The sequence below is a fragment of the Papio anubis genome, chromosome 20 (genome assembly GCF_008728515.1).
Source record: "Papio anubis isolate 15944 chromosome 20, Panubis1.0, whole genome shotgun sequence".
NCBI classification, from domain to species: Eukaryota; Metazoa; Chordata; class Mammalia; order Primates; family Cercopithecidae; genus Papio; species Papio anubis.
Window position 1 is genome coordinate 20,040,625 of NC_044995.1, and position 12,518 is coordinate 20,053,142.

Here is a 12,518-nt window from a genome sequence, read left to right on the forward strand (position 1 = left end):
CCAGGTGCAGTGGCTTAAGCCTGTAATCCCAGCACTTTGGGAGGCCGAGGCAGGCGGATCACTTGAGGCCAGGAGTTCGAGACCAGCCTGGCCAACGTGGTGAAACCCTGTCTCTACTAAAAATACAAAAAATTAGCTGGGCGTGGTGGTGGGCACCTGTAATCTCAGCTACTCAGGAGGCTGAGGCAGGAGAATCCTTTGAACTTGGGAGGCTGAGGTTGCAGTGAGACAGTATGGTGCCACCACACTCCAGGCAGGGTGACAGAGTGAGACTTTGTTTCCAAAAAAAAAAAAAGTCAAAACAGAAAGAGAATATGGAGGAGATATTTTAATAATTCTTTTTATTGCTTTTTTTTAATGGAATGTTGATTTCCTTACATAAATTTAATTGTAAACAGGTACATAGGACTGTGATTTTGAATTTAAAAAATACTTTGGGACTTCAGCCTTCTTAGTAGTTTAGTTTGTTTGTTTGTTTGTTTGTTTTTGATATGGAGTCTTGCTCTGTCGCCCAGGCTGGAGTTCAGTGACACGATCTTGGCTCACTGCAACCTCCGTCTCCCAGGTTCAAGCGATTTTCCTGCCTCAGCCTCCGAGTAGCTGGGACTACAGGTGTGCGCCACCATGCCCGGCTAAATTTTTTTGTATTTTTAGTAGAGACGAGGTTTCACCATGTTGGCCAGGCTGGTCTCGAACTCCTGACGTCAGGTGATCCACCTGCCTCGGCCTCCCAAAGTGATGGGATTACAGGCGTGAGGCACCGTGCCTGCCGCCTTCTTAGGGTTCTATAGTAGCTCAGATTTTTCATTTATCTCCTATTTCATGCATATCCTATTCTTTGCAAAATGAAACAAGATTGCCTAGGCATTTTCTTTTTTTTTTTTTTTTTTTTTTTTTTTTTTTTTTTTTTTTTTTTTTTTGAGACGGAGTCTTGCTCTGTCGCCCAGGCTGGAGTGCAGTGGCCGGATCTCAGCTCACTGCAAGCTCCACCTCCCGGGTTCACGCCATTCTCCTGCCTCAGCCTCCCGAGTAGCTGGGACTACAGGCGTCCGCCACATTGCCCGGCTAGTTTTTTGTTATTTTTTAGTAGAGACGGGGTTTCACGGGGTTAGCCAGGATGGTCTCGATCTCCTGACCTCGTGATCCACCCGTCTCGGCCTCCCAAAGTGCTGGGATTACAGGCTTGAGCCACCGCGCCCGGCCAGCCTAGGCATTTTCAAATATCTTCTAAAGTTTTATATTCTTAAGGAAAGAACAAAGTATTTCATGTATTAACTAATATATCAAAGAATTTGGGATACAGAAGATGCCTCAGGGTGGTCCCTGGTGGGCTTATCCCATTTCTTTCCTGAAGGAACGCAGGGCAGGACAAATTCAATCTTATCTGAGACCTCTCCAGTTAGTCTTTTTCTTTTGAAACGGAGTTCTGCTCTTGTTGCCCAAGCTTGGGTGCAATGGCGCATCTCAGCTTAATGCAACCTCCGCTACCCGGGTTCAAGCGATTCTCCTGCCTCAGCCTCCCGAGTAGCTGGGATTACAGGCGCGCGCGACCACGCTCGGCTAATTTTTTGTATTTCTAGTAGAACGACACATTCACAATTGCAGGAGATACGAGACAGAGAGAGAGAGAAAGGGAGAGCGCAGTGAGCACGAGCGACCTTTCTGGGTCTAGGTCCTGCTCCAGGTTCTGGTGGGCTTTGAGAGTATTTTCATTACATGCCTGATGTGTGCCCACACCTTGCTTGGGTGTATGCAGTGAGTAACTGCTAGGTGTTTAGTACACGTATTAGGCACCTGCTGGTGCCAAAACTTCTTTCTAAATCCTCCGCAGCTGAGCCTGGTGCCTCACGCCTGTAGTCCCAGCACTTTGGGAGGCTCAGGCGGGAGGATCTTTTAAGCCCAGGAGTTCGACACCGGCTTGGGTAACATCGGGAGCTCTGGTCTCTATAAAAATTTAAAAAATTAGTTGGGCGTGGTGGCGCGCGCCTGCAGTCCCAGCTACTCTGGAGGCTCAGGTGGGAGGGTAGCTTGAGCCCGGAGGTCGAGGCTGCAGTGAGCTGTAACTAATCACGCCACTGCACTCCAGCCTGGGCGACAGAGCGAGACCCTGCCTCAAGAAAAAAATAAATAAATAAAGTATTCCTCAGCGACAAAAACAAACTCAAGCCCGAGCTCGCCTCAGCCCCAGGCAGCCTGGTAAGCCCTCCTGCCCCGAGCGTCCAAAGCTCCAGCGCCCGCGCATGCGCACTCCGCGCAGCCTGTTGAGGCTGGAACCAGTCCCTCCCATCGGCGGACTACATTTCCCACAGGCCTCCGCGCGCAGTTCTTTCCGGCTTCCCTGCTGGTGTCGGCTCCGAGAGGTGAGTTGGTCGCGTGCACCCAGGCAATGGGCGCGGGGGCGGCGCGGGGGCGGCACGGACCTCTGTGTGAGCCAGGAGGCCGTAGCTGTGGAGTTTGTGCCGCTGACTGGGCGCCGGGTGCCCTGTTGCGTCCTCTGCCTTACCGCTTCAGAGCCGCGCAGGTCCAGCGGCCCGGAATGGCTCCGAGTTAGATGCAGGAACCCCGGAGTGAATGAAGGCCCCCAAACAAAAAGACGCAGTCTGAAGAAGGACTGCAGATTGCACAGCTTTACCCGAGCTCCCTCCCATGGAAACTGCGGGGAACTCGGAGACAGATTCCAGCCCCATCTTCGTGTACCTGGCCTTTCTCTCTGATACGGGAAAGGGTCAGCTTTATTCCAGGCTCCCTGTTATTTCCATCGGGTTTTGCGCGCAGTAGACGGAGGGAGCAAGTGCGCTAGCGGGGGTGTGTCCTGATCAGCCAAGGCCGGCTGCAGGAAAGGCCTGGGGTCTCAAGATTCCTGTCTCCTTTCCCAATCCTGCTGTTCTTTAGGAAGGCAGCGGGGAGAGGAGGAAATGATTACTATTGCATATACACAAGTCAACATCCAGATGAGTGTTTCCTTTTTGTTCCATGAAGTGTAATTTTTATTTTTCTGGGCGTGGGGACATTTGCTTTCCTCTTCTGTGAAGGGGTGAAAATCAGCTCGGACTGAACAATGAAGCAGCTCTGTCATTAATCAGGCTAGGAAGGAAGAGACAGATAACGCCAGTTGCAAAATTAATAGAAAACATGATTTCTTCCCAGATGGTGCAGTAGTTGTAAAATGGCATAATGACTCCCTCTTTGAGAGATTACAGTTTTCTTACCAGTGATGTTCTAGACTTGCTTTGCTGTTTTCATTCTATTACTGGGGATACCCTCTTGATTACACTCATGATTGCATTCAATATCTCATTAATTCCTGCCTTTCATAATCTCACCTCGGAAACAACAGCCGTTCCAGATCGCAGCTGTCATTAGATCCTCCTTAGAATCCTTCAGCTGGAACTCAACCGTTTACAAAAAGAGCTTTTCCCCTCTCTCTCGTCCATCCTATTCCAGCCCTTCCTGTGGAATTTTCTCCCTTTCTACCAGTCAATAGATACGATTTTGTCGGACTATGCGGGCTTGTTCCCGTTAATCTTCGGCTGGTTAGGCTTTAACTCCTGAAATGTCCTGTCCACTGATCTGGTGCTTTGTCCTTCCTTCCCAGTGAATGATGGGGTGATCAGGGTAGATTCCAACTTCCTACCCCTTTCCAGTAGGTTTTTGTTTTGTTTTGTTTTGTTTTTGAGATGGACTCTGGGTCTGTTTTTTGAGACGGAGTCTGGGTGTGTTACTCAGGCTGGAGTGCAGTGACAGGATGGGCTCACTGCAACCTCCGCCTCCTGGGTTCAAGGGATTCTCCTGCCTCAGCCTCTCCAGTAGCTAGGATTACAGGGATGAGTCACCGCGCCCGGCTTCCAGTAGGTATTGACGTGAGCATTTGGCAGTAATTTAGTTTCTCTTATGAGCTGCCTCTTTCTAATCATTTGGATGGTCTGAAAGTAAACCTCCTGAAGAGAAGCTAACTGTAGAACTTTATTTATTTATTTATTTATTTATTTATTTATTTATTTATTTATTTTGGAGACAGAGTCTTGCTCTGTCGCCCAGGCTGGAGTGCAGTGGCGCGATCTCGGCTCATTGCAAGCTCCACCTCCCGGGTTCACGCCATTCTCCTGCCTCTGCCTCCTGAGTAGCTGGGACTACAGGCGCCCGCCACCGCGCCCGGCTAATTTTTTGTATTTTTAGTAGAGACGGGGTTTCACCGTGGTCTCGATCTCCTGACCTTGTGATCCGCCCGCCTCGGCCTCCCAAAGTGCTGGGATTACAGGCGTGAGCCACCGCGCCCGACCAGAACTTTATTTTATTACTTACTTTTTTTTTTTTTTTTTTTTTTTTTGGGGAGAGTAGGGGGGACAAAGTCTCACTCTGTCCCTCAGGCTGGAGTGCAGTGAAGTGATCTCGCTTCCTGCAGCCTGGACCTCCCTGGCTCAAGTGATCTTCCCACCTCAGCCTCCTGAGTAGCTGAGACCACAGGTACGTGGCCCCACGCCCAATTTTTAAAATTTTTTGTAGAAATGAGGTCTCCCTATGTTGCACAGGCTGATCTCAAACTCCTGGACTCAAGGAATTCTTCCACCTCAGCCTCCCAAAGTGTTGAGATTACAGGCATGAGCCACCACGCAGAACTTTCATTCGATGGTGATTAGTTGAGGAGTTTACAGTTTAGATGGAATGACACACTAGGTCTCTTTGATCCCCACCACCCTGAGTTCAAAAGCAGGGAAAGGTAAGGAGGTGGTTTGACGACAGGATCTTTTCTGCTTTTGAGGCTTTTAAGGAGTGATAATATGATAGGATTTTTAGTGGAGAGGTCTGTGTTAACAAGGGAAGGGGTTATTAGAAGGGAAGGGAAGACAGTAGAAATTTGGAAAGTGGTTTGAAGTTTTTGACAGGGTGAGTTTGTTTCAGGCCACGTATTTATCAGGTCTCATGAGATGCGGTTTAGTATAGTGACAGTCGTCTGGGTTATGGAGCTAAAGTAGTGGGGTTCTAGTCCTCAACCTGCCACTTAGAGCTGCCTGAGCTTGGGACAATTTATTTCATCTCTTTGTGCCATAGTTTCATCATCTGCAAAATGAGGATAATGATAGACCCTACGATATAGGATGGCTCTAAGTAGAGGAATTAATATATGCAAAACCCTTAGCTAATGCTTGGCACATAATAAATGCTCAGTAGATTTGTTACCGTTAGGTTGTAATTTAATATTTTCCTCATCACCCATATCCAAAAATTAGTATCCTACCACATTTGTCTTATCTGTGTACCCTCTTTTTGTAAACTGTTGATCATCAAGAAGGATTGCCTATCAACAGCAGTGCTGTGAAGAATGTTTTTTGTTTGTTTGTTTTTTGAGACAGAGGTTTGCTCTGTCATCCAGGTTGTAGTGCAGTGGCACGATCTTGGCTCACTGCAACCACCCCCCGCCAGGTTCAAGCCATTCTCCTGCCTCAGCCTCCCAAGTAGCTGGGATTACAGGTATGCATCACCGTGCCTGGCTAATTTTTGTATTTTTAGTAGAGACAGGGTTTCACCATGTTGGCCAGGCTGGTCTTGAACTCCTGACCTAAGTGATCCGCCTGTGTTGGCCTCCCAAAGTGCTGGGAAGAATTCTAAAAATAATTGTGGCGAGAAGCATATGTAGTATTCTTCATCTTTAGTAATATAGCTGACTTATGAAATGCTTATTTACTATTCTAAGTGCCTTATATGTAGTATCTTATTTATTTCTCATAACAATTCTTTCAGGTAGAAACTGTAGTTCTCACCATTTCATATGGGGGAACTGGAAAGTAACCTAATATCATGCAGTAAAAAAAAAAAAAAGCATATATTGGTAATTACAACAGTATACCAAATATCATCGTAAAAAAATCTGGCTGGGCACGGTGGCTCATGCCTGTAATCCCAGCACTTTGGGAGGCCAAGGCAGGTGCATTACCCGAGGTCAGGAGTTTGAGACCAGCCTGGCCAAAATAGTGAAACCCATCTCTACTGAAAATACAAAAATGAGCTGGGCATAGTGGCACACGCCTGTGATCCCAACTATTCGGGAGGCCGAGAATCGCTTGAACCCAGGAGGTGGAAGTTGCAGTGAGCTGAGATCGTGCCACTGCGCTCCAGCCTGGGTGACAAAGCGAGACCTTGTCTCAAAAAAAAAAAAAAAAAAAAAATCCTTTCTGCTTTATTCAGCAATCTCATGATGAAGGGAAGAGATATCAATCTGATAGATATCAATCTGATGATGGCACGCACTGTCTAGTCCAGATTATACTGAAGCTATAGGGTCTTTATGGAGGTAACTGGATTTCATACAGATGTATGCCTTACAGTTTTTATTTTAATGATGTTATATGCAAAGTGAGACCAGTTGGTCAAGGAGACCCAACATCTGCTGGAGGGCTTCATAGGCATCTTAGCCAAAAGAACTGGTTCAGACGCAAAATAAACCTGTTTGTCCGGAAGATGTAAAAGGAAGCAGCATGGGGCTGCCTTCAGTGCTTAGAAGACATCAGTCAGGGACTTTTTGCCATTCTTTTCTAGGCCATACTCCAACACACATGGGCAAATTAAATCATAGCGTTGGTTCATGAATGGGAAGCTGAAGTGAAAAAAAAAGCCACTCAGGAAAAACAGCATCTGTTTTTACAGTATCCTTAGCTTTTTTTCTCAGTTAAAGGGAAGACTGAAAGAAAAACTTGAGCCGGGAAAGTCTTATTTGGAGTATTTGGGTATTTCAGGCTCACGCTATTTAATGTGGTGATGCGTGTTGCTGGCTGTGACTGTAAACATTTTAACTGGTCCTGCTAGGAAAACATGATTTTTTTTTTTTTTCTGTCAAAATAGTTTCACACTACACATGCTGGTATTTTCTTTTTTTAAAACACACTGGCTTCACCCATTCAAAATTAAGGCAACATCATTTTTAATAGTTGCATCATTTTCAGTGGTATGGATAAACAACAGGTTATTGAATCATTCCAAAATTAGGTTCCTTTCAGCTTTAATCCATTATAAACCATGCTGTCAGCATAGCTCTGCATAAATTTTTTTTTTTTTTTGAGACAGAGTCTCCCTCTGTCACCCAGGCTGGAGTGCAATGGCACGATCTCAGCTCACTGCAACCTCCGTCTCCCGGGTTCAAGCGATTCTTCTGCCCTAACCTCCCGAGTAGCTGGGATTACAGGCACCTGCCATCATGCCCGGCTAATTTGTGTATTTTTGTAGAGACAGGGTTTCACCATGTTGGCCAGGCTGGTCTTCAACTCCTGACCTCAGGTGATCCGCCCACCTCAGCCTCCCAAAGTGCTTGGATTACAGGCGTGGGCCAGCGGCCCTGGCCATAGCTCTGCATAATCTTTTTTTTTTTTTTTTTTTTTGAGACGGAGTCTCGCTGTGCTCCCAGGCTGGAGTGCAGTAGCGTGATCTCGGCTCACTGCAAGCTCCGCCTCCCGGGTTCACGCCATTCTCCCGCCTCAGCCTCCCAAGTAGCTGAGACTCATAATCTTTATGTACAGATACAAACAGTCCCTTTAGTGTCGGAAGTGGAGCTTCGATTCAGAGTTTACAGGGTTGAAATGCTGCTTCACATAGCTCTAAATGTGGACTGACTTAGTGTCGGCATCCCCACGACCTTGCTGATATAGGACATCATCTGTCTTTGAGGTCTCCCAATGCAGTCCTTGTAAAAAGGTACATTTTGTTTAACACTCATTTTTTTCTTTTCTTTTCTTTTCCTTTCCTTTCTTTTCCTTTCTCTCTTTCTCTCTTTCTTTCTTTCAACAGGATCTTACTTTGTTGCCCAGGCTTGAGTGCAGTGGCATGATCTCAGCTCACTGCAACCTCTGCTTCCCAGGCTCAAGCCATCCTCCTGCCTCAACCTCCTGAGTAACTGAGACTACAGGTGTATATGCTACCATGCCTGGCTAATTTTTTAATTTTTTTTTGTAGAGATGAAGTCTCGCTATGTTGCCCAGATTCTGGTAACTACCATTCTACTCTCTACTTCTATGAGATCAAGTTTGTTTGTTTGTTTATTTATTTATTTTGAGACAGAGTTTTGCTCTTGTTGCCCAGGCTGGAGTGCAGTGGTGTTATCTCAGCTCACCACAACCTCCTCCACCTCCCGGGTTTAAGTGATTCTCCTGCCTTAGCCTCCCGAGTAACTGGGATTACAGGTGTGCACCACCATGCTCAGCTAATTTTGTATTTTTAGTAGAGACGGGGTTTCTCCATGTTGGTAAGGCTGGTCTTGAACTGCCAACCTCAGGTGATCCGCCTGCCTCGGCCTCCCAAAGTGCTGGAATTACAGGCGTGAGCCACCACCCCTGGCCGAGATCAACTTTTTAAGATTCCATTTATGAGTGAGATCATGTGGTGTTTATCTTTCTGTTTCTGGCTTATTTCTCTTAACATAACGTCCTTCCAGGTTCATCCATGTTGTCACAAATGACAGGTTTTGTTTCTTTTTTTTTTTTTTTTTTTTTTTTGAGACGGAGTCTCGCTGTGTCACCCAGGCTGGAGTGCAGTGGCCGGATCTCAGCTCACTGCAAGCTCCGCCTCCCGGGTTCATGCCACTCTCCTGCCTCAGCCTCCCGAGTAGCTGGGACTACAGGCGCCCGCCACCTCGCCCGGCTAGAGGTTTTGTTTCTTTATCATAGCTAAATAGTATTACATTTTATATACATAGCAGATTTTCTTTGTCCGTTCATCCATTGATGGACACTTAGGTTGATTCCATGTGTTGGCCATTGTGAATAATACTATAATAAATGTGAGAGTGCAGAGATCTCTTTGACATTCTGATTTCATTTCCTTTGAATATATACAGTAGTGTGATTGCTAGATCATATGGTAGTTCTGTTTTTAATTTTTTGAGGCCTTTCCATACTGTTTGTCATAATGACTGGCTTCCCAAAGTGTTGGGAATACAGGCAGGAGCCACCGTGCCCAGTCTGTTCAGATTTTTTATTTCTTCATAATTCAATCTTGGTAGGTTGTATGTGTCAGGGAATTAATCATTTATTCTAGGTTATCCAATTTCCTGGTGTGTATTTGTTCATAATAGTCTCTTGTATTTCTGTTGTATCAGTTGTAATGTTTCCTTTTTCATTTCTGGTTTTATTTGAATATTTTCAATATTTTCTGTTTTCTCTTGGTTAGTATAGCTTAGTTAGGTTTGTCAATTTTGTGGGGTTTTTTTTCTTTTTTCAAAAAAAACCCAAAAACTCTTAATTTTATTGATTCTTTCTAATGGCTTTCTAGTCTGTGTCATTTATTTCTGCCCTAATCTTTATTATTTTCTTCCTTCTAACTTGGGGCTATACCTGGATATTTACCTTTCCTCAGGTTTGGAAAGTTTTTTTGCTACTCTTTTTTTCTCTTTCCTCTTTCTTTTTCCTTCCTTCCTCCCTCCCTCCCTCCCTCCCTCCCTCCCTTCCTTCCTTCCTTCCCTCCTTCCTTCTTATCTCCCTTCCTTTCCTTTCATCTCACTCTGTTGCCCAGGCTGGAGTGTAGTGGCATGATCATAGCTCACTGCAACCTTGAACTTCTGGGCCCAAGTGATCCTCCTGCCTCAGCCTCCTGAGTAGCTGAGACTACAGGCACCCACCACCACGCCACCTATTTTTTTTGTATTTTTTAGTAGAGACGGGGTTTCACCATGTTAGCCAGGATAGTCTCAATCTCCTGACCTCGTGATGCAACCGCCTCGGCCTCCCAAAGTGCTGGGATTACAGGCGTGAGCCACTGCACCCGGCCCTGCTTTTCTTATTACTGTGCTACAACCCAGTACTGCGATCTCTCACCTGGTTGCCTTAGCTATTGTGAAGGCATTTTTGTTCATGGATAATTGCTCAAACTGGTGTTTCTGCAGGTGGCCCATAGATGGAGAGAACTATTTTGCTATCTTCTGAGATTTAATATTTTTTGAAAGATTATTAGCTGGGCATGGTGGTGCCCACCTATAGTCCCAGCTACTTGGGAATCTGAGGTGGGAGGCTGCTGTGAGCCAAGATCATGCCTCTGCAGTCCAGCCTGGGTAACAGAGTGAGACCCTGTTTTTGAAAAACAAAACAAAATCTACTGTTAGTTATTCCTTTTTTTTTTTTTTTAGTGAATTGTGAATTGCTGATGATCAGATTTCTCCTGGTGAAGTAGAAATCCTTGCTTCAGAGACAAATACCTGAGTTGAAAGAGAAACTGGCTTTTAGGCTGAGTGTGGTGGCTCACACCTGTAATCCTAGCATTTTAGGAGGCTGAGGCGGGCGGATCAGTTGAGGTCAGGAGTTCGAGACCAGCCTGGGCAACATGGTGAAACCCTGTCTTTACTATAAATACAAAAATTAGCGGGGCATAGTGGCAGGCGCCTGTAATCCCAGCTACTCGGGAGACTGAGGCAGGAGAATCGCTCGAACCCAGGAGCTGGAGGTTGCAGTGAGCTGAGATCGTGCCATTGCACTCTAGCCTGGGTAACAGAGTGAAATTCCATCTTTAAAAAAAAAAAAAAAAAGGTAAATAAAAGAGAAGGAGTGGTGAAGGATGTCATGGTATGGGAGGCCCTGATTGGAAAACTGGAGTGGTGAGCTTCCTGGCTGGGGAAGGCAAGGGTAGCCTCACATTGGTGGAAGCTGCCAGGTTCAATCTGTGTGGTCTTTTAGTTGTTGTGTTTAGGCAGTTCAGGCAGGATTCTAGGGGCAGGATTCAGGGCCCATCTCAGTCCTGAAAAGTTGTCCTAGAATGAGGAGGAGCTGCTCAGAACAAATCTGAGTAATCCAGTGCCTGGACCAGATCCACATTGCCAGAGGGCGACCTGGTCAGAAATCCTCTTGCAGAAGTAGCTAGTCTTCTACACCAAGTTCATCATTTGTCACCTGTTTCTTCAGAGCTTTTCTTTTTCTTCTCTTCTCTTCTCTTTTCTTTTCTTCTTTCGCTCTTGTTGCCCAGGCTGGAGTGCAATGACACAATCTCGGCTCACTGCAACCTCTGCCTCAAGCGATTCTCCTGCCTCAGCCTCCCAAGTAGCTGGAATTACAAGCATGTGCCACCACGCCCGGCTAGTTTTGTGTTTTTAGTAGAGGCGGGGTTTCTCCATGTTCGTCAGGCTGGTGTCGAACTCCTGACCTCAGGTGATCCAGCTGCCTCGGCCTCCCAAAGTGCTGAGATTACAGGCGAGAGCCACTGCACCTGGCCAGAGCTTGTATTTCTTTAGACTCCCTATACTTTTCCCCAGTTTATGTGGGTATAGCATAGGATGGGCATAGTGGTAGGTAGTATTTTGGAAGAGCCAATGGAAGTAGTTTGGGAGAAGGAATGGAAGAGAAAAAAGTTTTCATATTTATGACGTACATCATTTTGGGAGCTCTGTGGCGCAGCTTATTTCATGGTTTCTTTTTTTTCTTTCAGCTCTGGCTTATCAGGACTCCGTAGTTCTCCAACAGAGAAATCTCGAAAAGGACTGACCAGTTTTTGCACTTCTAAAACCATGGCCCATGTAAGTTAATGTTTCTCTGTCCTTTTCGAAATACTGTCAATTTCTGTATCATGTATATAGATTCATTTTTTATTCTGAAACTTCCTGCTTACCAGAGCTTCATCCAAGAACCTGCTCCATGGCTGGGCACGGTGACTCACGCCTGTAATCCTCACTTCAAATGATCCACCTGCCTTGACCTCCCAAAGTGCTGGGATTACAGGCATGAGACATCATCCACCATGACACCTAGCCTTTTTTTTTTTTCTTTTTTTTTTTTGACACAAGGTCTCACTTGGTCACCCAGGCTGGAATGCAGTGGCATGATCCCAACTAACTGCAGCCCCAACCTCCCAGGCTCAGGTGATCCTCCCACCTCAGCCTCCTGAGTACTGGGGACTACAGGCACGTGCCACCACTCCTGGCTAATTTCTAAAATTTGTTGTAGAGATGGGGTCCCACTATATTGCCTAAGCTGAACTCGAACTCCTGGGCTCAAGTGATTCTCCCACTTCAGCCCCCCAAAATATTGGCATTATAGGTGTGATCCACCGCTCCTGATCCAATGCTTTTTTTTTTTTTTTTTTTTTGAACAAAAATAACATCCAGGAAGAATCTTGTTATATTCCAAATACAGTTGTTAGACCAATGGAACCATCTGCAGATGTTTTGAAATGTGTGTAACTGTCATTCAAGGGCATATGTGTACCTGGTGCTGCTAGTGACTGAGGAGGTAACAGAGCACCATCCTGAGTGTCACCTATTCCTGCTGTTACGTTCTTGTTGGAAACAATTTTCCATACTGTGCTTCACATGTAGCCCTCGTTTTTGTCTAGTGTAAAATGAGTTCCTAAAAGTTTGGAAAAGTATTGAAGAAAATTGTGGAGAAAGAAACAAAGCAAGTGAGAAAAATGAATTTAGTAAAAGAGATGATTAAAATACTAAAAGCAGGCTGGGTGCGGTGGCTCATGCCTGTAATCCCAGCACTTTGGGAGGCTGGCGGGTGAATCCGCGAGGTCAGGAGATGAGACCATCCTGGCTAACATGGGTGAAACCC

At 45.8% G+C, this 12,518-nt stretch overlaps 1 protein-coding gene across 2 annotated transcripts in view; it reads left to right on the plus strand.

The window, feature by feature from the left end:
- Positions 1 to 2,266: 2,266 nt before the first annotated feature.
- Positions 2,267 to 12,518, plus strand: part of ZFP14 (ZFP14 zinc finger protein) — a 40,059-nt gene continuing 29,807 nt past the window's right edge. Inside the window, exons 1-2 of one of the 2 annotated variants that reach the window (XM_031659584.1) lie at positions 2,267 to 2,360; positions 11,395 to 11,482. In XM_031659584.1, coding sequence (XP_031515444.1) covers positions 11,474 to 11,482 — 9 coding nt within the window. In that variant the 5' untranslated portion in view covers positions 2,267 to 2,360; positions 11,395 to 11,473. The remainder of the gene's footprint in view (positions 2,361 to 11,394; positions 11,483 to 12,518) is intronic. The other variant, XM_031659582.1, reaches the window with a different exon arrangement.